This window comes from Sinohyriopsis cumingii, unplaced genomic scaffold (genome assembly GCF_028554795.1).
Source record: "Sinohyriopsis cumingii isolate HCF-2022 unplaced genomic scaffold, ASM2855479v2 utg000881l, whole genome shotgun sequence".
Taxonomy (NCBI): Eukaryota; Metazoa; Mollusca; class Bivalvia; order Unionida; family Unionidae; genus Sinohyriopsis; species Sinohyriopsis cumingii.
The window spans coordinates 1381039-1408978 of NW_028315939.1; the positions used below are offsets into that span (position 1 = coordinate 1381039).

At 35.9% G+C, this 27940-nt stretch overlaps 1 protein-coding gene across 2 annotated transcripts; it reads left to right on the plus strand.

Moving 5' to 3' along the window:
* Window positions 1-167: 167 nt before the first annotated feature.
* LOC149773130 (MAP kinase-interacting serine/threonine-protein kinase 1-like) lies at window positions 168-27451 on the plus strand. 2 transcript variants are annotated; one of them, XM_089946781.1, is made up of 7 exons: window positions 168-250; window positions 2795-3005; window positions 4962-5059; window positions 5367-5625; window positions 6089-6344; window positions 6709-7008; window positions 22895-27451. In XM_089946781.1, the coding sequence occupies exons 1-7, from the start codon at window positions 242-244 to the stop codon at window positions 23217-23219; spliced, it is 1458 nt and encodes a 485-aa protein (XP_089802907.1). In that variant the 5' UTR covers window positions 168-241; the 3' UTR covers window positions 23220-27451. The 2 variants fall into 2 exon arrangements, with proteins under 2 accessions (XP_089802907.1, XP_089802906.1); XM_089946780.1 differs by lacking the exon at window positions 168-250 and adding an exon at window positions 483-692.
* The last annotated feature ends 489 nt before the right edge of the window (window positions 27452-27940 follow it).

Sequence of the window (27940 nt, forward strand, 5' to 3'; positions counted from 1 at the left end):
AGCAATATATTTTATTAAATTCGCAATAAAGAGCGAAAGCTTAAAAATAATAGCCAAAGTTAACAATTTTATTCTTTATTTTCTTTTTATGATGGGTTTACAAATGTTTATTTAAGCGTTCGATATTTTATTAAATAGAAGGAGAGCCAGTCCATCTCTCCTCTGCTATTTTTGTCTTTGTGAAATGGAGGAACTGCATAATGGATGTACAAGTAAGCCGGGTTGAATTCTAACGAGAAATATGATGCAGGTAAGTTCATTTGCATCAATACTTGTGCATTTAAAAGAAAATACTTAATTAAATCGTATAACGTCATTTTGGGGAAGTAAATTACTTAAGAACATGGTTGTTACTCTGCTTGTTTTTCACGATTTGCCTGAGCGACCATTATATAAACAACCCGCTCGCGGGCTAGGACGGGGTCACGGGGTCATAAAGGGGATTTGATGAGTCACAGGAAATAGTAGGACTATATAAACAGTCGGCTGACGCAAACTTTGTCAGTATGTGTTTAACCTAGAAGAGAGAAAGATGGGATTGTAAGTTGAAAGTTAACGAGAAACGCCAGGCTTCGTTGTTGGAAATACCACTGGATGTTGGAGCTTCTTTAGAACTGAGTGGATTACGTACTTACCATTCGCAAATAATTTCATCCTTTTAGAAACAAGTGATTAAATTGAAAATGCTTGACGTAAGTAAATTTTCGAACAATTTATTTGAACATTGTTATGCATTGAAACATTTAATTTTTTTTATTATAAATATTCATTTTTAACGGCGTTTTTTTTCTTGTTCGTTGCTGGTACAATTATATTTTGAATAGTAATATTTTCACGGCAGCAAATATCAGACTATTTTCCATGTTCACATATACTTCAGTTAAAGTGAATTTGAGTACTAAATATTAGTGGCAAGTAATATCTAGTCCTACGTTTTTCCGCACACAATATCAGATTTGTAATTTGCAAATTGATAGCTCATGCACCAACTTAAAGCCTTGTAACTAAACTACATGATAATGTTAAACTGTTATTTGATGGTTTATGGACTGAATTATTACGGACAGGAAATATGCCGGTTAATAACCATTCGTTTTATGTTCGATTATATCTGTTGGTAGAAAATAACCAGACTGTTAATACTAATGCTTTATTAAAAATGATAGAATGTATCTAGTTTCCCATTAGGTCCACGACAGACCAGAAAGTTCTGGTTAATTCAGGAAACAGAAAATTGCACAATGAAGCGTAATGTCAAAATTAGGTCAGGCACAATATATTTGATTACACATGAACCATGATAATCATCTTTCCATTTATAGGGATTATTTCAAACCATCAGTGAAATGTTAGTAGAATGATGTCATATAGGTACTTGTATCTTGTCTTTCTTAGGCAAATAACTAATGAGAAAGTTTTGGAAATCCAGGAAAATTTCTAGTTGCATGGTGAAGAACTGGGTCATGCTAAATATTATTTTATAGGGATTGCTTCAAACCGTCACTGAAATGTTTTACAAGTAGAATAATGTCATATAGGGACAGGTTTAAATAAACTATTAATTTCATTAAACCAACAAAATAAATCTGTTGTGCTTATTTGAAGTCATGTGGCCAAAATACATGGTGTAAAGACAAAAAAAAGTAAATAAACTTGAAAGATGATTTGTTTTACATCTGATCAGTTCATGGAGTTTGAACCATCTGTAAAATGGTACAGAATTTGTTCTCTTTTAATTCCTTTCATAGTACAGTGTGTACATTTGTAAAAAATAAAAAAAATAATGGAATTTTACATGTGCGAAACTGTCAAAAAAACTAAATCTGATAACCTGACTCCAAGGGTCCTTCTGTGTTCTAGGTGATATGGAAATTGGGTTTGTCCTTACAAAAATTAATAAAAATTTGGTTTGCCTGAGAAAATTTGCACTGTTGAAACTTATAATTTTATTTTGAAGTTGTCGCAAGGATATTTATCCTTTTGTATGCCCCATAGGATGATCATCTACTTACCTTACTTTATTCGAAGCAGTCAATATTTGTGCGCAAAACATTAGCTATGAATGGGTAATATAGTGCCTGTATTAACAGTAATTAGTGCTCGCTTTAACATACATGTAATTATTGCAGTAGAACAAAAAAGTTTATTCATCCCTCTGCCACACATACTGTTTTATAACAGAATTCAGCCGCTTTGGAAAATGACTTTTTTTATATTAAAAAAACAATTATGTTCAGAGGTAGATCGGGAAAAAGGGGGATTTTTATGCATTCTATCAACAAATTTCAGAAATAACAATGACCAATCTTCAGGGCTTTGGAACTGCTTTTGCAACTGGTGCAACACTGCATTGCCGAGTAATAGGGTTAAGTACATTTGTGTACCCAGTTTGAGTCGGTCCAACATCTAAACAAATTTTTAATTTAATACAGTTTGTTTAAATGTTTTTACAAATTATTTGTATTTTGGATTGTGCCTTCTAGTGGAAATTTTTGGAGGACAATGTTTAGATGTTCATTTGAAAATGTTTTGAAGACAGGGAATGAAGCTGGGATTTTGTTAGTTAAACGTGAATTTCAGCCATTGCAGTTCTATATCAAATGAGAATTTAATACAATTAGAAACTATTTAGCCAAGTTCTTTCTGGTTATCACTTGTACATTACCATTGTTCTTGTCTTCATTTTTGCTTTTGGGGGCTGTCTTTCTTCGCCAGGAAGGGCCTTTCTTTGTATCATCAGTTTATAATAGTATTGAGCTTAATTTGATTTCTATTTCTTTGCTCATATTTGTAGGTCGAACAGAAACCAGTGTACAGACTGTCCCCACCAAGACCAACGAGCCTGCTGGACAACGGACTGAATATGGACATGGATAACGATTTTAGGGATATGGAAAGCCATGATTTCCGGGATGCAGAAAACAACAAAATTTTAAATCGTAATACACCGAGAAACCGAAAGAAAAAGAAAAGGGCAGCTGATATTCCTGTTAAAAAATTTAATGGTAAGTGGAATAATATTTCATGTTTAAATATTTGTCTCTGCAGCAAATATGTGTGAGGTTTGTGATATTTCCACTGGTATCTATTCCACATCAGTAAGTTTTTGGCACTGTCTCAATTAGACCTGTATTTTCACAAAGTTTGGATAAATTTTGTGCTAGAATCATGAAACTAACATTTTATCTCTTGTAAAAATTGACAAATATCATCTAAAATATTCCACTATGTGGTCGAGACTTCATGCTGCCATCTCCCCACCTAACCTGCTTCATGTTGTATTTGCTATATAATTATCACCATTAAAGAAATAAAATCAATAACAGCTACATATAGTGTCTGTTCATATCATTACTAACCTGACCTAGTTCATGTGGCAAGTATCCAGGGCCCTTGTGCTAAATTTAGCCTGAATCAACCAGAGATCTCTTCTCTTTGTGTGGCCATTAAACTTAGCAGTTCTAATTCATTGGCTTCATTTACTAAAATGTGAATTGGGTTCTACTTGCAAATGAGCAACACAGCTGAACTTTCATTGTTCTGTTGTACATTGCTAGTCTGTAATGGTGTGGATAGGCAGGTTCTAGATAAGTCTAAGTAGGTCTTTGTTTATAAAATTGATAACCTTGACTAATAGTTTAGCAAATTCTGCTTTCACCAGGATATCAACTTTTATTAAGGCATGTAATTAGGTAGAATTTAGCATTTTTAAGGTGTGTAAAAACCTTTTGGAAATTGCCATCAGTCAGTCAGCTATGGAATTGAAGACTCTTCCTGGATCATGGCTTCCATTTTGATAAGGTCGATAAATAAAGTGTGCCAAGAGCATGTTAGTTATAAATTACAAAATAAATCAACCTTGATGTGATATTGGGCAATCATTTTTATTTTTTTTATTTTTTTTTATTTTTTACTTTTCCACTAATTTTTGAAGTTTGAAGCACATGCACCAATAAATGTTGTGAGATAAAAATCATGTTCACATGCTGGTCTGCTATGGATGGTCTGTTACCTATGCAAGGGACTATGCAACACATTACAAGTTTGATACCTATGTAACTTCAAAATATCTTGGCTGATTTTCGTGTAATTAAAAACTTCCGTTTTGGGCCGTTTCAGGTAGAAATACTCTGCTTGAAAAGAAATAGCTATATTAAGTCAGTTGTGTGATGACTCGGATAACAAATAGCCATTTGGTTAAAGATGCATGTGGTAAATTTATATGTGTACATGTCATAAATGGAGGATCCCTATTTGTTACACTTTTTCATGAAGTTAGAAGCTAAAATGTTTCAATATAATAAGACTAAGACAAAATGCATTTTTCCTATTGCACCGGTTTTAACATTAGGGTAGGCACGTCATTTTTATATATGTGAAATTTGAGGGGGTAATTACAGGGAGTGATGGGGACAGTATTGAGAAATGTGGATGGTCAGCCAACCTGAAACATGTAAAAAAAAATTTGTTTGGCCTAACAATTTCTTTATGGCCTTTGGATATCCCTACAAAAATGGTTCCTGTTGGATTTACCACGTCTGGAAGACCCTTGGGTATGCACATAGATACAGTTTGAAAGGTAGCTTATTCTGTTCTTAAAGAGTTATTTTGGCGGTTAAGAAAATATTGAATCTCTAATTCATCTAAATCTATTCAGAACGAGCTTTGCAGTATCTTCATTCCATTCCAGTGTTGCAGTTTATTAAAGAATGCACATACATCAGAGATTTTCCTTTTTGTAAATGTTTCTAGCCACATGAAGGGATGTAATAATAGAAGGCTTGAATGTTGTAGGCTTGCATTTTTGCACATTCAGATTTTATTTTTCTAACTCAGCATGGCTCCATTCTAGAATAGATACAGTTTATGTCAAATACACTTGTCTTGTAGTGATTTCTGTGTATATATATGGCACTAATTAATGTGCATTTTGCTAATCTATTGTTCTCTTTTATGTTCAGATTTGTACAGACCAACAGGAGAAATGTTAGGGAATGGTGCTTATGCTTCAGTGCAGACTTTTAAAAATATGTCCAACAACAAAGACTATGCTGTTAAGGTATGTAGTTTAGACTTCAGTCTTCAAGGCATTTGCTTCTTTCAGTTTGTTTTATATCTTTTTAAAATGTGCCAAAACTTAATATTTTACAACTTCACATTGAATTGTACTCCACCTTTGCTACATTTTCTTTTACCTTACTGTTGAAACTAAATCCATACAGTAATGGATGACTGTTTAGGATATTTCATAAATGTTCATAATATGTGAGTATATTTATTATTTATCCACAAAATTAACATGAGTTTAGTTCTAGTAAAGTACAATATTGTTGGGTAGGACTTAAATGTGTTTTCTCACCCAACAGGTCATTCAGAAAGATACAATCCGATCCCGCAGCAAAGTTTTTAAAGAAATAGAGATATTTCACTTGTGCCAAGGTCAAGAAAATATCTTGCAGCTTTATGAGTACTTTGAAGAAGAAGATCGATTTTATTTAGTCTTTGACAAGATGGTGGGAGGGACCTTGTTGAGCAATATTGAAAGGAGGGGACACCTGACTGAGAGGGAAGCCAGCTTAGTTGTAAAATGCATCGCACGAGCCTTGGATTTCCTTCACAATAAAGGTACTCCTCATTCATCAATACCATTGGGGGGGGGGGCATGTCATGTTCATGGTTATTATTAATCTTCTTGTCAATGTAAAGTTGTTGAAAGTCACAGAAATCTTGATCACTTTTCATTTGTCAATGGCTTGTCATGTATGGAAGAGAGGAGAGAAAAAAACACCCATGACCCCTTTTTCACTTTCAAAACCATCAACAGATAACATTTGTGAGCCTAGCACAAACTATTTATAAAGGTGGACTTTTAAACAAAGTATTAGTGCTTTATTCTATATTGTTCACACTATTACCATTCATATTTATTATTTGATGTAAATGACGTTTTTCAAGTTAATTTTCAGATTGTTTATACTTTGTTGATATTCATACAGTCATCAGGATGGAATAAGGTAGAGAAAAAAGTGTTCCTTCTTAATTTTCAAAGTATTTCCTGTTATGAAGTTCGCATTATTTGTCTTTGTAGGTATCGCCCACAGGGACCTGAAGCCAGAAAATATATTGTGTGAGAAAAAAGATGAAGTGGTCCCAATAAGAATCTGTGATTTTGACTTGGCAAGTGGTGTGCCTGTTGGCAGTCAGAAGGACACTTGTACCACACCAGAACTCCTGACACCAGTTGGCTCAGCAGAGTACATGGCTCCTGAAGTTGTTGATGCTTGGGTTGGTGAATCATTCTCCTATGACAAGAAATGTGATCTCTGGAGCCTGGGAATAATCCTGTAAGTAGTCTTTCACCCAAAATTTTGTACTTCACTCTTGTACTTAATAACAGCACCCAATTATAAAGTGGAGGTGACACTTTGTTTTACTTTGTTAATGAAAGAAATATGAGCTTGCAAAAACCTTTGTTATTGTTCAGCAATTAAGTAGGTTTAAGGGGTGTTTCAGACAATTGAAAATTGGTGCTGATACTTTTTATTTGCATCCAACATATTTTTATCTTAGATGGTAAAACGAAAAGTAACATTCAGCAGAAGGTTGACAAAATCATAGGTTGTGTTTTTCTGCCTATTTTGTACATGTTGATATAAAAATGATCTTATGAGAAGAAAAAATGACAGTTTCCTTTACTTTTTGTTGCAGGTACATCACTCTTTGTGGTTACCCTCCATTTTATGGCCAGTGTGGAGTTGACTGTGGATGGAACCGTGGTGAGATGTGTCAGGATTGCCAGGAATTGCTTTTCAGCAGCATCCAAAATGGTTTTTATGACTTTCCAGAAAACGAGTGGAGTGTAGTCTCAGAAAGTGCAAAGGACCTCATCCGTCACTTGCTGGTACGAGATCCACGCAAGCGTTATTCTGCCCAGCAGGTTCTGAACCACCCCTGGGTATCTTGCCCACCTGCTGCTACGCCTCTCGCTACACCAAGAATACTTACTAGGTATGTATTTATGTGAGTTTTTCCAAATTTCTCTGAAGCAGTGATGAATTATGGGGCATTTTAAAATCAGGTTATATCAACGGATGGGCATTACAAGGACAAGTATTCTGAAGAACTTGTCAAAACAGATGTCCAGAAGGTGTTCATCAGCTATTAAAAAATGCAACATCACCCTGTATCTGTATGCTGTCTTCTGCCAGTAATATTTTTTTCACTCTGGCTTTCTGTTTCTGATAATTGTTTGAAACTTGGAATAATTGTTTACACCATCAGGATCTGTGACTTGTTTGATAATGAGTGAAACAATGCATATTAATGAGGTGATATGAGGTCTGAGCTTACCAATCTAGAGGCCACTTTTCTGGTATGATTCTAGTCAAACACAGAATTTCCTCATGTTAAGTGTATGGCTAGTAGGGACTGATGATTTAATTGGCCTTGTACTGGAGAACTAAGATATCCAAATTTTTTTAAAATGTTTCTTATTCCACTGGTTTTAAAATTGGGTAAGTAGGGTATTGTATATATATATAATGTACTAAGAGCACTGAGCGAAACTAGTTCAGTTAGATGTGCAGCTCCTTTTCAGAATTTTAATTTTTTATTTTTATAACCTGAGGGAAAATAAGTGCTATGGTCAGCACCTAAAAAACAGGATGACCGGAAAGGCACATTGTTTTGCCTTGTACAAACTCTATGCTTGAGCTCTCTGTATCTATTCAGTTATATTACAGACATGGTAGGGGAGGCAGGTACAATCCAGTCTCAGTTTATGATTACATACAATTTGTGATAGAAGAGTCGGAACAAATTCCAGATAACAACCTTTCACTGATTTAATTTGGGTTGATTACAATTTATGGTACTTGCTGGTCTGGGTGAGTGAACTTTAGCAGCAGGGAGGGTGTACAGACCAGGTGGCTCAGATAAATTTAACCCTCCCACCAAACATTTATCCGTAGAAGCCTCAGAAAGCAAAAATAAACCCTCCTGCGCAAATTAATCCGCAAAATTTCAACCCAAAGTGCATTTTCGGGCATAAAAAAAAACAGCATTTTTTGGGGGGGTATTGTAAAATTTGTTTGCCATAATTGAATTTGGGCTGCGGATATTAATTTTATTTCACAATAAAACAATATCTTTGAAAATAAGATGAGCCGGAAAACTAGCACAGTTGGAGAACCTCATTCTGCCAGATTAGCGCGAGAGCAATTAGCGGCATTAAAGAAGTTTATTCCGACAAAACAATTATTTAAGAAAAATGTTCGTGGTTACGAAGATATGCAACATGGAATTTTAGAAACTTCGGCAAAATGGTTGAAGCCAGTTACTAAAACAATTGAACAAACTGTATATGGTGACGAAAAAGATAAGGAAGATGAGGAAGCCAGAAAACGTGGAATTTTTCGTGCGTTGAAAGGTATTGAGGAGCAATCACGAACATTACCCGATCGATTAGCAATAGCAGCAGCGGCAGCGCAGCAGGGTGGACAACCTGCAATTGCCTTTAAAGTAGGTCGTAAAGGAAAAACTGAAGCAAGACCTAGAGGGAGAAAACCTGGAGTAAAAAAAAGGAAATTTGATATCGATGATTTAAGAGAAAATTTCACCGATGAGGGATGGAATATAATATCACAACCGCTATCTACGATATATAGTTTAGATCAATTTGGTCAACTTGCTGAAGATATGTTCAGTATTCGAAATGACTATTTGTCTGATATAGGAAGAGGAAGATATCCAACTCGTAAAAGTTGGTTTAGTATGTTATTTAGAATTTATGATGGAAAAACGCAAGCGAGTGAAAGGGATCCATCTTTTAGAAGATTTATGGCAGCAGCAGACGATAGATATGGTCATAATAAACAAATGGCGGAAGAAAGAAAACAGCAAGAGAAAGAAAGAAAACAGCAAGAGAAAGAAAGAAAACAACAAGAAAGAAAAGAAAAAACTAAAACACGAGGGAGAAAAGAAACATCACAGGAAGATATTCAACCACAGGAGCCAATAATTCAACCAGAGGAATTAGGAGCTAGACCAAAAGAAAGAACTCCACCTCAGAAAAAGGAGAGAAAATCGAAAAAGAAAAAAGATCAGAGTGATGAATCCAAATCACCCGCTGTTGATTTGTATGAATTCGATCCTAATTTATCCGCCGATAACTATTTGAGGAGTGGAATTTCGCATTTAATCAGTAACTATGATTCAACAGTTGGAATGGCTGCGGATGATTCTGAAGATAATAAAAGATTTTTTTTGAAGGGAGAAATTTTTGATAAAATCACTGAAGATGCTGAATGGCTGGCGGTAATGTATTTTGGTAGTTTGAAAAAACCAGTAGTTTATGGAGATAAAAGTTTTATGAAATTTATAAGGGATGTTGGTAACAAAAGAAGAGAAATAATAGATGAGAAGTATAAAATTCGTCAATCACCTGCAATGGCGAAAGAGGCATTTATCCCCCAGTTTCCTCCTCCTTCCTTCCATACCCCTTCAGGACAACCACCTGAGGGTTTGCCACCTAAAAGTAAAAGTTCACCACCTAAGGGTTCACCACCTAAGGGTTCACCACCTAAGGGTTCGCCACCTAAAAGTGATAGTCCTGAATCATTCTCCTTTGATATTCGCCATCCTCCTCTCTCTCCTACATTATATCCAAGGGATCCTCCAGTACCTCTCTGGGGCCGCATACCTCCAGAACCAACATCGTCAAACTGGAAAGGTTTTACCGAACCATTATTTTACGACCCTAAGAGTAAAAAACTAGAAAGACACCCGGCTGGGACTCCCCCATCTCCACCAGAAATATATTCACCACTGACGTCGTCAGGGACATCACCAGGGTCATCACCAGGGTCAGCAGAGGAGAAGAAATCTTCAACGCCGTCAGACGATTTATTCTACGTAACGCCATTGGAATCTCCAAAACCGGATCCATTAGGAAAAGGATATGGAAGTGGATATTCAGTTTGCCCCGACAGTGTTGTCAATGATGTATCTCGTCTTGAAGTATTAATCGGAGGAAAGCGAGCCGGAAATAATTCCCGTGAGATAGTCAACGAAGCATCAGATATTTGTCAGCGATTATTCCGTGGTGGTATCATCGATTCTCACATTTATAAGGAGTTTGTTGATGAGCTTATCGATTAAATCAACACAATTGAAATAATATGATTATTCACAAAAATCAACGCAGACCAAGACAGGTCCGCATAGTAAACTCTCGATTGCCAGTATACAAATATATTCACGGTAATGGATTCGGCGATATCGTTGGAAGTCTTGTCACGCGAGTAATACCTAAAATTGGACCCGTGATTAAGCAATTTGGGTTGAAAGCGATAGGAAAGATCGGCGAGACTGCCATTTCTGGTATCGGTAATTTGGCCAGTAAAGGCTTCAACGCTATCAAAGATAAAATATTAAGTTTAGTACGTAAAAAGCAACCCGTCAAATTACCCATTACCAGAGAAATGCCACCCGAAGTCAGTAAGGCCATAAATGATGCGGCAAATAAAAAAATAAATGATCTAGCACAGGAAGCTGCTATAACAAATCTAGCGCAGGAAGTTGCTAATACAAATCTAGCGCAGAATGTTGCTAGGACAAATCTAGCAAATACAAGTTTCGTTTCAGGTGATGGTCTTCGTTTTAGACGATATTATTAATAATAAATGTTCTCACAAGTGTCAAATGAAGTATTTAACATGGATGAACCAGTAGGTATGGATACATCAATGCGAGATTTCCAGTATTTCTCGTACGAGGTAGTTGAGCCAGATTCAAGAAATCGAAAGGAAATTCAAGTCCACGATACAACAAGATATTTTCTTCCATCTGAGGCGTATATCGAATTTGTTGGAAGGCTTGTTAGAGCCAACGATACCAACTTTGGAGCAGATTTTAAAGTTGGATTTGTCAATAACGGCATTATGTCATTATTCAAGAGTGCCACTTACATGATCGATGGAAAAGAGATTGAGTCAATCACGAATAATGTTGATATAGCAACGACGATCATAGGACTAGCAAGATACTCGGATGATTTTACCAGATCAGCCGGTCCTAGTATGATGTTCGCGAAGGATAATTCTAATGAAGCGGAACATAATCGGTATAACATCGCTATACCAATGGATAACACTGGTGGTGCACCAGCCACCCAGATGGCTTTAATAACTGGCGTCAATGACAATTACAATCTCGGATTTGCCACGCGAAAACTTATGTTGGTTGGTCCGAGTTTAAGATTTTCCTGCGCAATTCCGTTATCTCATATTTTTGGATTTTGTAGACATTTCAGAAAAGTTATTTACGGAGCGAAGCATACGATATCTTTCGTTCGAGATGTCAATGATGACAGAGCCATCTGGCGAGGTGCAAGTGTAGATCCCCTTGATATCGGCAAAGTTGTCCTTGAAAGAATTACCTTGTGGATGCCAGCAATAACACCATCGATGATCATAGAAGAAAAATTATTATCATTTATGAATCAAGGTGGAAAATCCGTTATGTCCTGGCTGACAACTATGACTGACTCCTACGATATTGATATTAACGGAATATTTACCTGGCGAATTGCTTCACAACAAGGTTCTTCTGCACCTAGACATATCTTTGTTGCCCTTCAATCTGTAGATAGAAATGATCAACTGCATAGTCACATGATATTTGATCGATTTGGGGCAACAAACATATCATTAAGAATAAATGGCCAACAGGAGCCAACCGAGGAAATAGCCATCGATTATGCCACCAATTCCACGGCACGCGCGTATCATCGATTACTAAGTTTTATGGGACGCGATCAAAATATTGATACCGGATTGCAAATATCACAACTAGATTTTAATACACTCTATCCTATCTATTATTTTTCCCTGGAACATCTTGATTTAGTAAAGCAGTCGGTTGTTGATATTCATTTCAAAGCCAGAATTAACACAGGAGGACCAGCAAGAGCAATCGCAGTAATTCTCAGTGATAGAACGATGATCCTGGAGGGTATCAGTGGTAGAATGAGAGTCATCGATGCACCCGTAGAGAACATGTAACAAATTCTAAATTTAGATTAAGTGATTATTAATATGCCATACGATCACGTCAGCGTAACTCTGACCCCCGGTCAGGTGAAAAAACTTCAATCAGCAACAGCAGCGCGACGAGGTTTAAGTTTAACTTTAAAAAGTAATCAACTTCACGGTGGACCTAACAAACTATCGTTAACTAAAAATCAACACGGACATTTCACCAAAGCCAGATCGGCAAATACTGGTATTCGTCTGAATATCTCAATAGGTGCAATCAGAGATATGATCAAAGTAGGTGGTTTTTTTCCATTGGCCGCGCTTATACCAGCGTTAATAGCAGGTGCGAAGGCAGTAGGATTAGGTGCACTTGGTGGGGCGGGTTCTGCAATAGCAGGAAAAGTTGTTGGAAAAATTATAGGAAAGGGATATCGTAAAAAAAAGGGCGGACTTCTCTTACCCCTTCTTCTCGCAAAAATGATGACGCAGCAACAACGACAAGGATCCGGCCTTTACCTAAGACGACCCCCGTACGGATCCGGGTTAAGTCGAGCTTACCAACCTCAAATTTAGATTTAATCAGTGAAGTAAAAAAAAAGAAAATAAAATTTTTTAGAGGCGTATTTATGCGAGATCAACTACCGGACAAACCAAATCCCACCGAGACAGGAATAATAAATCTCGATAAAAATTCCGGTCCTGGCACTCACTGGGTTGCGTATGCGATTAATCCTCGCGAAATCATCTATTTCGATTCATACGGATTAGCACCGCCGAATGAATTTATCAAATATGTGTCAAAATTAAAACTTCCAGTTTGGTATTCAACACTTCCAACACAAACACTAGTAGATCCACCAATATGCGGCCGGGAGACAATTAACGTCCTTGATGCAATTTCAAAATCATCTCGTCCTTTTCGCAAAATTTTATTTGAATATACCGTAGATAAATATCATGGTTGACATTTACGGTAGGTCTCTCTTTAGGAAAGAAAAAAAAGATGCAGTCGACATTGATACATCAAAATTCGCAACCAAGAGCGATATTAACAATCTTTTATCGTTATCAGAAGTTGATCCTGGTGAAGTTGCTGTTTTTCAAAATACCGAAGGGCGATTACAAACTAGCAACGTTAAAATAACTGATATAATCAAGCGAGACGAATACCGCGATCACATTAGTCAATTTACTCGCCAATCGGAGATGGTATTAAAATCTATTGCTGATATCGCCGATATTATAGCAAAGTTACCCCTGAAGGCCGATAAAGCATTACACGACGATCTTCAGGATAGAATGACAAAAAGACTTAACAGGCTAAATAACGACCTTAAAAAACTTGACGATGTTTTAGATAAATTTAGCAAAAAATTTGACGAGAATATAAAAACATCCAGTGATTCTTCCTCCGCATCAGATAAGAAAGCCGATCAAGCATCACATGACGATCTTAGCGAGAAAATAAAAAAAATCAACGAGGAAATTACTAATATTCTTGCCGAAATTAACGAAGTAAATATCTCGATGAGTCAGAAAATCGATAAAACATCAATCGACGATCTCAACAAAAAAATAAAAAAAATCAACGAGGAAATTACTAATATTCTTGCCAAAATTAACGAAGTAAATATCTCGATGGGTCAGAAACCATCGATCGACGATCTCAACAAAAAAATCAACGAGGAAATTATTAAACTCGGTAATGTTGTTGTTCCTGAATTTACCAGGGGGATTAACGCGATGCAAGTACAAATAAAATCCATCAACGATGAAATTAACGTGGTACGTGAATTAGCGCGTCAAAAGTTAGATACATCAACGTACGACGAAAAAATTCAAGATTTAAACACGAAACTTCTCGCTACAATAGCAAAGATTGACCAATCCGTCGATAAAACTGGTCACGCCACTGACGTAAAGCAATTAGGTAAGGAAATTATCGAAATAACCACAAAAATATCGTCAATGAACCTTGGAAGATTATCGCGAATTTCGATACCAAAAGAAGTAGAAACAAAAAATCTTACCTGTAGTGTGCCACTTGTGGTAGAGGTACGAAAAGAGGCATGGTGGACACCCGTGAATAACAAATTTAAATTTAAACCGCCAATTAGTGGATATTATCGAATATTTATTCAATCTCCGATAGGTTTTAAAATAATAGCCGCAGGTGGTAAAATTTTTGGTGAATTTTTTAATTATATTATGTACACAGGTTACGAGAATACATTTGTGCTGGAACCACCAGATAGAACCAATATGGGACCAATTGGTTATAGTATAGTTTTCGAATTTTTAGCCGAAGATATTTCGGATTATGAAAGGTTATTTTTCCCTGTTGATTTGGAATGATAAATAACTAATAAATGAACGCATCTGATTACCGTTACAATCAGGCGAGATCATGGCAGGATTCGTTGCGAAAACAACTTGACGATTATCAAACAAAAATAAATAAATACCAGCGCAAATTAGTTATCATTGATGTTGCAGTGTACGCGGTATCTGCTGTGGTCGCTGGTGCAGGAATAATTCTATCCGCGGTAACAATGATAGCGCCAATCGTTGCAACAATAATAATCTCGTCAACAACAGCAATCGCGGGTGTTCTTAATATCATCGCGAAAAAGATATCCTCGTGCACAAGTGAGAAACTATCTTCGTACAAAAGTAAACTAACTAAGGTAAGTGACGCGTACTCGAAGTTATCATTGTTACTTTCTGAAAGTCTCAACGATGGTATTATATCCGATCTAGAATTTTCTTCAATGATTAGTATTTACTCGGAGATTGAACAAATGAATATTAATAATGTCCGAGTTAGCCAAGATCGTGACAAACACGACACCACCAACAACAACGTTAATATCGCTAAGTTCAACGAAACCCGAGTTTAGCATTAATTTCTCAACACCAATTAGCGTTAACGAAATTGCGTTAACACAATTGCGCGTCTACAATAGCTGGCCTAATGTTAGATCGAAATCATTTGGTAATTTGATGCCAAATAATTCACTTGTTTTTGCAAATAAAAATAAACCCGATGGAACACCCGATTGGATCGTCGTTGGTATACCAACGGGCAGTTATGAAATTGATCAGCTGAATAATGAGTTTACCACTAGAATATCAAATTTAACCGGCGATGCTACTCCGGGGATAAAGATATCTTCACATGATCCAACACTATCGTCAATGATAGAAGTGAAATCACCGTACGTGGTAGATATTTACCAATCATCGATCAGGAATATATTAGGTTGGCCCGAGGTCGCACCTCTGATAAAACCAAAGAAATCGGATGTTCTTATTCCAGGTTGGTATGATGAAACCCTTCCAGAACTACCGGAACCAAAAAAGGAAGATTTTACAACCGACGAAGGATGGTATGGAGATATCAAACACAAACCTTTGATCCACAGCGCCATCAATCTCATGAATAATCACAAATTTAACCTGGTAATGTTCGCTTTCACTTTTATTAACGAAAGAATTCTCTCGTGGTTGCCTCTTCCTAAAATCCCCCCAGATGTGAAAATCTTCGACGCTACCCACATTAACAGGATAATAGCCCCCATAGACGGTATCTTGGTAAGAAGAACATTAGACGAGTTTATTCAAGAACACGAATTACAATTAAATTTATTGCGAGGATCATTTCATGAATGCATCCTAAATAAATCTAGTTCATGTAGCGAAATTATAAAGCACGTGAAAATTTTAAATCAACTTGCGAATGATATTGAATATTATCATGATATGTTTATTCGGGCGATAGTCGACGATATATCAATTGCCGACTATGTTCTTCCTATCAGCAAATTCGAGTTGATCAAGAACTCGGGTGAGAAACAAAAATTCATGAGAGTATTTGAATTAACCGAGGAAACACTGCCAAATTTCAAATTTCCCAATTCTGATTTTGATGCGATGAGAAAATCCGTCACTGATACCATCGATGATTTATTTCCAAAATTACATTCCGCATGGACCAAAAAAATACATTCAGAATTGATTCTTAAACACAATAACGATCCTGACAAAGGTGGACGACATATATCGCCGGGTATCGTTAATATAACGGAAGTTATCGCGATTTATCTTCACGCGGATGTTGTCGAGGGTAGCTATAATGTTGATTCGTCAGTGTCGAATCAAGCGAATCAGGGTTTTATATTGTATTCATTTTCACCTAGCGCATCTCCCGGTTATTTGATAATCAAGGAACCAATGAATCCGTTTTACCTGCGATGTCATAATCGATTTTTGTCAAGAATAAATTTCAAACTAACGGATCAGAAAGGAAATTTACTTGATATACGAGGAGAAACTGTGAGTATCAATCTTTTGGTGAAATCGTGAGAATCTCTGATTCCCGATTTTTAAATCGCAAGTGAGATTTTCCAAATCTGTATCCCAGAAATATTTCTGGGCGAAAAAAATAAATAAAATCCAGGGAAATTTTCAAAATTAATCTTTTTTTTTTGTTTTGCGGAGATATTCAATTATTCTTCGTCACTCTCCGAATCAAATATTATTGGTACATAGGAGAATTTGATCCACGAATCAGCATCATAAGAAAATGTTGCGTTGTATTTTCCTTCTGCCACTCGTTTTACTGAATGCGAGTCAATAACGAAATATTTTGCTGCTGCAGACATCGATGTAAACGCGATTTCCTCACCTGTTGCTTGATTCACTGATTTAACAGTCCTCGAATAATTAGGAAATCCACGGTTATTACCAAATCTTGAATTTTCACTCTGGGTTACCGCGCGCAGATTGGAAAGTTTATTGTTAAGTTTATTACCGTCAATGTGGTCGATAACAAGTCCTCTCTCTATTGGTCCTTTGTAACATTCGAATATAAATCTATGATTCGAATAACATTCTGTTCTTTCATTTCTTTTATGGACTGTAAATTTGAGATATCCCGAATTACAAATACTACCAACACGTTTCTTTGTTTTGATGTTTCTGACATTACCATCCTCAGATGCTTCGTAACCTTCGATGATGGGATGCGATTTATATTCACTCATGGGAATCGTTGATTTCATTTCCATATATGATATTCTCTTTGTTTAAATCGTAATTTGCTTTGAAACGATTAATATAATCTTCTTCGCATTTTATTACCGAGGAGGATCTTTTCTCATAATATCTTCGTAATTCACGATATTTTTTCCCTCCACAGGAGAAACATAATCTTGTCTTTCCTCGAATGCCAACTTGACAAACTAAACATCGCTGTGGTCCTTTGTTACCTCGTCGAATTTCGTATATATGAGCGCCACAATATTCACCTCTGCAGGATTTGTTACATGATTTTGTTGATCCAACTGTTATCCACGCGCATTGCTTCATTATATTTAGATATTTGTCTAAAATATAATAATGGATTTATTTGATCTCGATGAGGCAGAATATATCATTCCTGAAGTTGATAGTGCGAAGAAGGAATTTTTTGATGATGGAGCGATTCATGTTTGGTCGACATGGAAAACTAACTTTGTTGATGCTACGATGAATTTGGAGCGAGCGAAGAAGATAATCGAACATATAAAAAACTCACACAAAGAAGAGAGATTTATTTTCGGAATAAAATTTATTGCACAAATGCCCGATGACATTTGGATTATTCGTGATAAACGAGATCCGGTACGCGGCGGTAAGAAAAATGTTGTTCTTGATAAAAATTCGAAACCAGGATTGCTGCTGGGGATTGATGGTCCTTATTATGTTAGGGCGTATCCTTCTAGTGCTGTTGTCTATGGAATTTATCGGCTGAATAATAATCCTGATGTGAAAAACCTACCTGCGATGAGGGAATCGCCGATGATAAACTGCGTAGCTGAGCGAGTTATCGAACATATGAGGAATGCCCGTCGCGGATCTGGTCTGACTCAATTGAGATTGGATAAAATTAATTCATGGGCAAAGACAGTTACTGATGGCGCATCAATCGATGATGTTGCTGCGTTAAGTAAGAAACTTAAATTTCCTATTACGGTTAAAACACTATCGGGTGAAATATTATATTCATCGCCGTATAATTCTCGAGGAACACCAATCGAAATTGTTGATCATAATTCACATGCGTGGAGTCAGTCGGTAATGATATTCCCGCGAGATCGTGTTGTTAAGTTTTATCCCGTGGAAAAATCCACGGTGGAATCCAAAGATAGTTCCGATGCAATGTTTAGATATATCAAACTATTAGCCAAGTCCGATCCAATATCGATTTGGTTATTTTCTAGCGAAGAAAGATACGATCAATTTATCTTACCACGCGGAGATATTTACCGAGATGAAATATTACACGAAGCGATGAGAAATATCGCGGAGAAGTATTCGTCTAATCCAGATCAGTTACTGACAAATTGCTTTACTGTTCCGTCTGTTGCTGCTCACGCTGCTAGAGAAAGAAATTCGTGGAAACCTACAAGAAATGAATTTCTTAATGATATTCAACTTAGCTGTATCGAATACGGCCATGGAGGATTATGGAATACCAAGTATTATTTCGAAGATATGATTTCCGTTGATATGAGCGCATGCTATCCTGGAAGTTTCCTTGGGTATGGCGATTGTGCAAATTACTTTGCTAAATTTGGCCATCCTACCAACGAGATGACGAGAGTGGCAATTAACGGACCGTTACCCGATTTTGTAATGACAGGATTCGCTCATGTTACTTCATTCGAACTTGCTGAAAATTTGCATAAAATTTGTTATATTTGGTTTGGTCGACATTTATCTCAGCGAAGATGGGTCCCTACGGTATTGTTGAGATATATGCTGGATTCGTCGATGTTAATATCACTGACGGTAAGTGAAGCAATTATATCGTATAGAAAGCAGACCGAGGTGTGGTTGCCGACAGATTGTGAGAACGCGAAAGATATTGGAAGAAAAATAATTGGTAAATTTACTCAAGGAGGATCAGTTGATCATAAACACAGACACGCTAGGTTATTTATCAATGATGCTGAGATGGATTTTATTATTGCTGATACAGTGTCGCGTGGAATATTTTGCAACAGAGAAAATATTATTATTGATGGAACGAAGTTAGGTACAGTGATAACTTATCTTGATGGAGAATCAGCACAGTATACTCATTTAAGATCATCAATGCTCGCTTATGTGAGTATTAATTTGCTGTCGATGATAAATAAATTTTCTGATATCGCGGTAAGGGTTGCAACGGATTCATTTTATATCGATAAGAAATTTCAATGTAGATTGGAAAATTTAATCACCGATGGTTCCTGGGGAACTTGGAGAATAAAAAACGAGGATATTCTAGATTATTGTGAGGACGCGGATGTAGAAGATTGCGATAAATTTCATAAAGATAAATGCGATGAAGTATCAACAGCAGTATCAGTGTTCGATCCAATTTCACGAAACAAATTCGTTTACCTAAATGGTCCTGGTGGTAGTGGTAAAACAACACGAGCAATAAACTTATTTTCAAATTCTGATATGATCGTGTTAACTCCAACTCACAGATTAGCGAGAGAAATAAAACAACGTGGCGTTAATTCTTGTACTTATCATAGTTATTTCAAGTACAGCGGTGGATTGTGGGATTCAGCTCGAATGGGAAACAAATATATCAACAAGATTATAATATTTGATGAAATTTGCACGGTAAATTTAGTTGTGTTAAAATTATTCCTGAGTTGGCTAGAAGAAAAAAATACTGCAGTAATAATGTGCGGCGATCATGGACAACCTGATCCTATTGATGGTGAATCTCCTCACAGATGGCTTAGAAATTTTGTAGATTATTATGAGGAGATTGATGCTGATTATAGATCTAATGATAATTTATTGACTGAGTTTAAAAAAATGATTCGATTGCAACCTAATAAATTTCAATGTGATGTGATGAGAAAAATAATCGACGAAACTTCGATGGATAATTTTCTAACCTTGTGGCGTCCGGATCATTTGATCGTTGCTAGCAGAAAAATTATTCGCGATGCTATTCAGGAAATACTATTTAAGCTTCAATGTGAGAAATTTCCAACATTGCCGGTACCATTATGCTATAGGCCCGCTGATACTAGAAAACAAAATATTAATGTTACTTTGCCGTGCGGAGAAGAAAAAATATTAGTTTTGAACGATATTATTTTCGTTGATATTAATCTTGTCAATGATGCAATAAACGCAGAAAGATCGCCATGGAAACTCGGATACGCAGCAACGATACATTCATCACAGGGATTAACAGTAGATGGCCAGGTCTGGATCGTCGATGATAGAATTTCCTGGTCAAATTTAGTTTATCTAGCTGTGTCTCGAGTAAGAAAATTATCTCAGTTAGGTAGGATTAGATTTCACATTAACGAAGATGGCGGTAATTGAGTATCTCTTGGAATTACTTGTAGTTCTTCTTTGGTAAATCCGCGTTGTGGCGCTAGTGAATCTAGAAAATAAATCGCTGGCCTTCCTGATGATCTTGTTACAGCTGATATTTTATGTGTCGTAACACTCCAGTTTGGATCAGTTGCTCTTTTTCTGCCACCCTCGGCTTCTCCCTCCTTATATAAATATCTGACCGTGACGCTACCTAACACAGGTGGAATAGTAGAATTTCGCTTTAGTGGTATATTTGGTTTTGTAATTGCAGTTGCGGGTTTCATTGATATTGTTCGTGTTACTTCGTTATTTAGCGCATTAATCACGTGAGGTAATCTTGTTACCCAATCGCGAGATCGTTTATCTTGAATAAATTCTCTCGCGTACTGATATCCGAATAATCGTTCTGCAAGAGTTTTATTGAATCTCTCAACGATAGCTTGATTGTGATGAACACCTACAATACCGCGACGGATTTTAACGTTATTCTTTTTCATCAGTGAAGTAACCGCGCCAAGAAATTCTCGACCTGGATCAACCTGGAGAAGCTTCGGCCATGTTAATGGAGATCGTGAATAAATTTCGCTAAACGCCTTAGCAATATCTGTTGCTGTTTTATTCGATAACGGTTCCGCTTCCTTGTACCTACTTGCAATATCAACAACCGTCAGAACATATTTGTATGTAACTCCGTCGACGGTATCGTAAGGAAGAAACATAAGATCAGCCTGATGGACTTCATTAGGTACGCTGACAGAGAAACTCGCATATGATATTTTCTTAGGCGGAGGAAGATAAATTTGCCAGACTGCTTGCCTCGATAGCCACGATTCAGCGACAGATTGCTTTACTTTTGCTGCCTTAGCAAGTTTGGCAATTGCTGATTTTCCTCGCCAAAATCCTCGCGGAGAATAATATATTTGCTCCATTATAAATTACCAGCACCTAGTACTAATTTACCTTTCATTGCTCCTTTTATTAACCAAGTTGCCAATTTCTCTTTGAAATTTTTATCAGGAATAGCATCTATTGCGTGAATTAATTTAATATCAGCGAGATGTCTTTGTTGTAAATCTCCGCTGCGATATGCAAGATCGTGATAGTAGCATGCGTTATCGATAGCGTTTACTGGATCCTCGCCAGGATTTGGTTGATTATTATCGTTAAGTCTTATATCTAGCCTTGTACCAGGTCCGCAGTAATTATATCCTGGTAAATGTTTCTCTCCGGGATATTTCGCCCAGGGAGTTCCAGGTAGATTTGTTAAGGAGGTTGCGATGTCTCCTCCGGTTCTACTTTTTTTTTTACAAATCTAAACTTAATTGTCTTACAAACCGCACATTCTCCCTTGATTGCATTCCTGTTGTTGCGCGTGACAACTTCGATTGGATTTAGCGTGGCAGTTCGAGTGCGACACTTAACACAATATGAATCCATAATATTCTAATAACATGAATGTAATTGATTTTTCAGCCACAAAAAAACGCGAGCAAGTGAAACACATCGATGCATTACCGAATTCGATTAGAATGATAATTATTGGACCATCCGGTTCTGGAAAAACTCAGTTATTGCTAAATTTGATAATGAGATGGCTAAAATGGGACAAATTATATTTAGTTGCGCCGTCCGTAGATGATCAGCGATGTTATAAGGTACTAAAAGAATTTAGCGATAATACTGAAGATGGCACAATAGAATTTATAACGGATATCAATGAAACTCCATCAGTAGAAAGTTTAGATGGCGATACTAATAATCTTGTTGTTTTCGACGATGTGATGCTGGATAAGCAAACTAATCCGGCCAGGATATTCTCGCGCGGCCGACACAAGAACACCGATGTGATTTACGTGACGCAGCGATATACGCAAATTCCAAAGGTTATTAGAGATAATTGTAATATTTTATCGGTATTTAATGGCGTTGATACTCACACGCTAAGGAATATCCATCAAACTTGGTGCAACGGCGACATGGATATAAATAAGTTTAAAAATTTCTTCAGTCACGCTCAGGCAACACCGCACGGATTTGTCACGATTAATCTTCATGATCCGCGTAGTAGATATCGAGTCGGTCTTGATCAGATTTACTCATAAAATTGCAGTCGGAATTTGCAATCACAAACAAATTTTACAATACCCCCCCAAAAAATGCTGTTTTTTTTTATGCCCGAAAATGCACTTTGGGTTGAAATTTTGCGGATTAATTTGCGCAGGAGGGTTTATTTTTGCTTTCTGAGGCTTCTACGGATAAATGTTTGGTGGGAGGGTTAAATTTATCTGAGCCACCTGGTCTGTACACCCTCCCTGCTGCTGAACTTTTCTAACCTTTGTAAATGGAGCATGTTTAAATATGTAAGAATTATAGCACATAAATTTAATGTATAATACTTGTTTTAAAATGTTAAGAACCTAAAACTGATTAATCAGAATAATTTGTACATATAAGTGAATGTTGCTTTGTTATTGATACAGGAACAACAGCACTAAGGACTTGGAGTCATTTGCTGAGACGGCTATTTCAATCAACCGCATGCTGCAGCAGCATCTAATTATTAATGACCCCCCACGATTTCTGCTGGGCCATCATCATCATAGTGAGGAGGATGAGGGAAATGAAAGTGACGAAATCCATTCGGAAGAAATTGTAGTACCAGCATTTAAATTGTCCCCACCCGCTTCCAACTTGGCAAAGCGACGTTCACCTTTGGAGGCCAGGACCAGTGTTGGTTCATCAGACTTCGATAGTGGCTGTTCTCTGCCGAGCTCACAGTCATCCACAGGGGGAATCATCATTTAGTGATCTTTTCATTTTCATTGCTTTTTTTATATAAATGCAAACACATGAATAACTTTGTTCTGAAAACTATTAGTTTTGCACTAAAGATCGATGTTCAAAATCTTATGCATGTTGGATTGGAATTCTTGAATCTTCATGTGGAACTTGCTGACATGATCCTTGGAAGAACTGCAACAGCTGCAGCAAGAGCTAGTCATATTTGTTTCTGGTTTGTTTTGAAACCTTCAATACATGTTTGCCAACATGCATATAAAAACATTTCTACTGGAAAAATGTTGTATATTCACTTTAAGTGTTCACTTGTTTCCAGAGTGCTCATCTTCTTTCAATAATGTCCAAAAAATTAACTAAAAACAAAAAATATGTATATAAGTTCGTTCTTAGAAGTTTTTCTGACTATTCGTCAAACAATCGATGGCATTACAGTAATTCTTTATCTTCCGCAGTATTTCATTTTATCGCACATCATTGCATTTGTTCATTCTCATTGGATCAGAGTTCATGTGGTCTATTTTTATCATGTTGTTGAAACTGTTTTTACAAGCAGTGCGTTACTTTGTTTACATTTTTACACTTTTGATATGTTTCACGTCTTTGCAAATGTCTCGTACATTGAATGTGTAACCGCAGCATGTGTTTAAATGTGTATTTGGGTGGAAAAAGAAAATACTGTACAATATAAATGCATGGGTCCAAAATCTATTGGTAGATAAAAACATGTATTGTTCGGTCTGTAACACACTGTGAAGTTATGAATTTCGTGCGTGTGTGTGTATTTCTCGACAATGTAACAAAAAGCACAAATGAATGCATTGCTTGTTCACTGATGCATTCCACGATTTATCATTCTCGGTTTCATTAATTGCATCATTCCTATAGGGTTGTCTTAAATCTTGATGGTGCACTTGTCGGTGTTTGGGGTTACTTTATGTTAGAAAATCTAAATCTGCTCAAATGAAGCAAAACAAAAACAACATACACTTGTCCCAAAGCACTTGTGAAAAGAAATCCGGAATGAGAATCTTCATGTTCGTGCAAATTATAGAATTTTTCAAATTTTCACGAATTCTTAAAACCAGACATGGCTTGTATTGATATGTAACATTTGGAGGGTGTGTGGGTGGGAGTCGATTCTGAAAGTTGTTTTCATCTTGTAATGTAGAGAAAACGAATTGTCAGAAGTGTAAATGTGCGTGCATCAGTTTGGGTGTTGGTACATTATAAATGATTTTTGTTCGCTAGATCTGCAAAATGATATTCCATTTAAATCCAGTTGCAAAGAACAATTGATGTCTGAGGCCAAAAAATGGTGCTTGTTCAAATAAAATGCAACTGAATTTATCATTAATACCAATACATAGTTCTGAATGTGTTCAGAAAGTGAGATTATTACATGGTTGTGTTATTCAAAGTGCTTTGATTTTGTAATTGTGCTATATTCACGACTAAGGATGGTGGAATCTAAAACTTAAATTCCACTGATGAAAAAAATTCTATTCTTCTCTGATGCTTAAAATGCCAAATTGTACATGTCAAAAAGAGATATTTTTGTATGTCTAAAGTGCCAGTACATCATCAGGTGAAACTATGTTGGTCTTTCTCTTTAGTTTCACGATTCAGTTTGGTTCGTAATTCTTCATTATCTAAATTCATACTAGATTTAGGGTTTTTTAAATGCCATAGTATCAAGTTTCATTCTCATTTGCTGGACACTTTTAATTTATATAAAATGGAATTTTTTATAATTATTTTTTTTTTTAATAGAATGAAACATTTCTAAATCTAAGTAGAATATTCATTTATGAATTGTTTTCCATTGCGAAATTTAAAATTTGTATTAGATATGATTTTTAATTTCCAATACTTAAGGTGTCTGTGATAATATTTTGATTGCTGTGTTGTGTTGGCATGACATTGTGTTTGTCTGTGATGTAAGAAATGCCTCGTTAAAAGCAGATGTGCTTCCATTATGTCAAACCAGACAACTGCAAGCATCAGTGATGATTATATCCTTTTTAATGGCTCAGGTTTTTTTCTCTCAACTGTTCCTAAGAATGAAGTGCATTTTTCAGCTTCTGAAATTAAAGCCAGATTAAATAATAGACCTTCCTAATATGTTAGTCAGCCTTCCTTAGAAATTTCTTGTCTCATTACTGAAAGCAACTCGTGAGTGTTATTAGCAGCATTTGGCAATCTTCCACACAAGGACTAAAATATAACATATATATATATATATATATATATATATATATATATATATATATATATATATATATATATATATATATATATATAGTGGAGTTGAGAAGGAATAAATTTGTATTTGCTCAGATTGGAGCTTTCTCTTGCCTTTAGTTGCTGAGAAAAAGTCAATATTTGATCATTTGATGCATTAAAAAAGATTTCCATGATTGAGATTGGTAACAGCAAAGAGCAGATTTCACAACGGTCTATAACAGATTGGCATATCATTTTATAAAACGTATTTTTCCATAAAACATTGTTTTCACAAAGTTGATTAATTTGAAAGGCCTGTTTTAATTAATGGTGGCATTAATAATTGAATGGTTATGGTAACATACAGATTGACTCATCAAACATTTTTATAGTTTCTTGAGAAATTTAATGAATTTGTATCAATTTTTGACTCATTTCACATAAATTTGAAAATTATTTTTTTTTCCTTCTCTAAATCAATAAAATGTATTGAACTTGAAGAATCCTATCCCTTATAACTGAGGACACACATTGGTCCCAGATGTAACAGTCTTTGCAGAGATTGAACCCGTTTAATCTTTTGTCCATTTTAGTGGACTCGAGCAGTCTGGTGTAAATAGCAGATCTTTTTATTTTGTTGGATAATTTACTTTGTTTGCATTTGGTCTCCAAGGAACATTAAAAAGATGACTATTTTTACATTCCATCAAGTGTTGCACATGACATTTAAAGTATTAAATGTTCTAAAAACTTTTGTTGAATTTTGATAAGGACTTTAATATAAAACATAAGTCATGACTAAAGGAATGTCATATTTGTACTGTAAGCTTTATTTCTGTGTACTAGTTTAATTTTTTTTTATAGATCTGGCCAAATTGAGTTGTGCAAAAAATCGGTTTTAATGCTTCTCGTAGAGCAGAGGATAGTTTCTGTTATACCTTTAGTCATTAGGTGTTCTGTATTGGAATAATTTTTTGAGCTGCTCGATTCCCATTCAGAATACATGGTCTCTGATAATAATATTTTAGCAAATGCCCCCTTCCATTAGTCTTGCCACCACCTGCATCCCCTCCTTTTTAGATGTAGATTGAAATTCATGTAGATTGTCATTGTTGTACTTCTCGTTTAAGAACATCATTTCCTAATGTGATTTACTTGACCTCTCGTTGGCTTGGAATATTGGGAGTCCTAAAAGAGACGCAGTAGTTTGAAAAGGTGCAGCCTCTTTTATGTCTTACTGAGAGTGGAATGGCATTTACTTGCTTGTCTAGAAAAAAGTACATAAACAAAACCTATGATAAAGTGCAATATGATGATGAATTGTCAGGAATGTATTCAATCATGAAATGCAGTATTTTTTTTTTTTACTTTTTATGTTTCTTTTTTTTATTTGAATAAAGATTATTATAAAATTACAAACATGGGAGGCAATTTCAGAAGCTTTTTTTTTTTTTTTTTTTTTTTTTTACAAAAGCCAGATATTTATTGGTTTGCCAGTCATTTTCAAGAGTAAGCCTACAAAATGAATTCCTTCTTTTTGACTTGGAGTAAATGTGGGCCTAACAAAATTTTAAAATTCTCGTGCACAAGAATTTGTTGATTTGTGCATGTGAATAAAAGCAGTTTAATATAGATGACATGTTTTTGTCTTGATGTGTTTTGTGTGTAACTTGTTCTGTCAGACTATATGCACATGCTACTGTATTTCTACGATAGTAGACACCACAGCCCTTTGTGGCGGACACCAGATATTTAAGGATTTTAAAAAATTGTCCATGCTGTATCTGAACTGATCAAATAATCAAACTGGTGTTTAGAACTTCGTGATGAACAGATTATTGTAGTGTTGCATTTAGAAATGATTTTTAGAACCGGTTATGCATTGGGCCACCAGGATCAAAGAATCATCTGCCTCGTTAAAGATGGCTAATCTGAGTGTCTCAGGGCTGAAAGGTTTTATACCTTTCATGGAAAGTGTTATCTCGATTTGAAGAAATAAAATAGTGCCATCAATATGTCTGTCTTCATATATATATATAGCCTATTCATCTTATATACTCTCTCTCTCTCTCTCTCTCTCTCTCTCTCTTGAACATGCATCCATTCACCACCAGATATGTTTCTAATTTAGGAAGAAAATACATTTAAACATGGTAAATGTTTATCAGTTTCTGTTCATAGTTATTTTTTCATTAGGTAAACTTCACCATACTGTGCTTTATAGATCGTGAATACAAGTACCTTACATGTTCGTTATTCTCAGCAATAGCAGTCTTGTCATAATGGTGTTCAAGAAAAGGAGCAATTACTTGTTGAATTGTTTATCAGTAGATGCACACTAATTGTGCTGTTTACATTTAAATATTTCATCGGACGAAAAGGATGGTTTTGTCTATTTGAAACTCGAGACTGCTATTAAAAGTACACTAAATATTGTTAGGGTATTGCATGAGTCTCAATTTCCGATTGGCTAATTAATGGTTCGTTTCACGACCGGATGCATT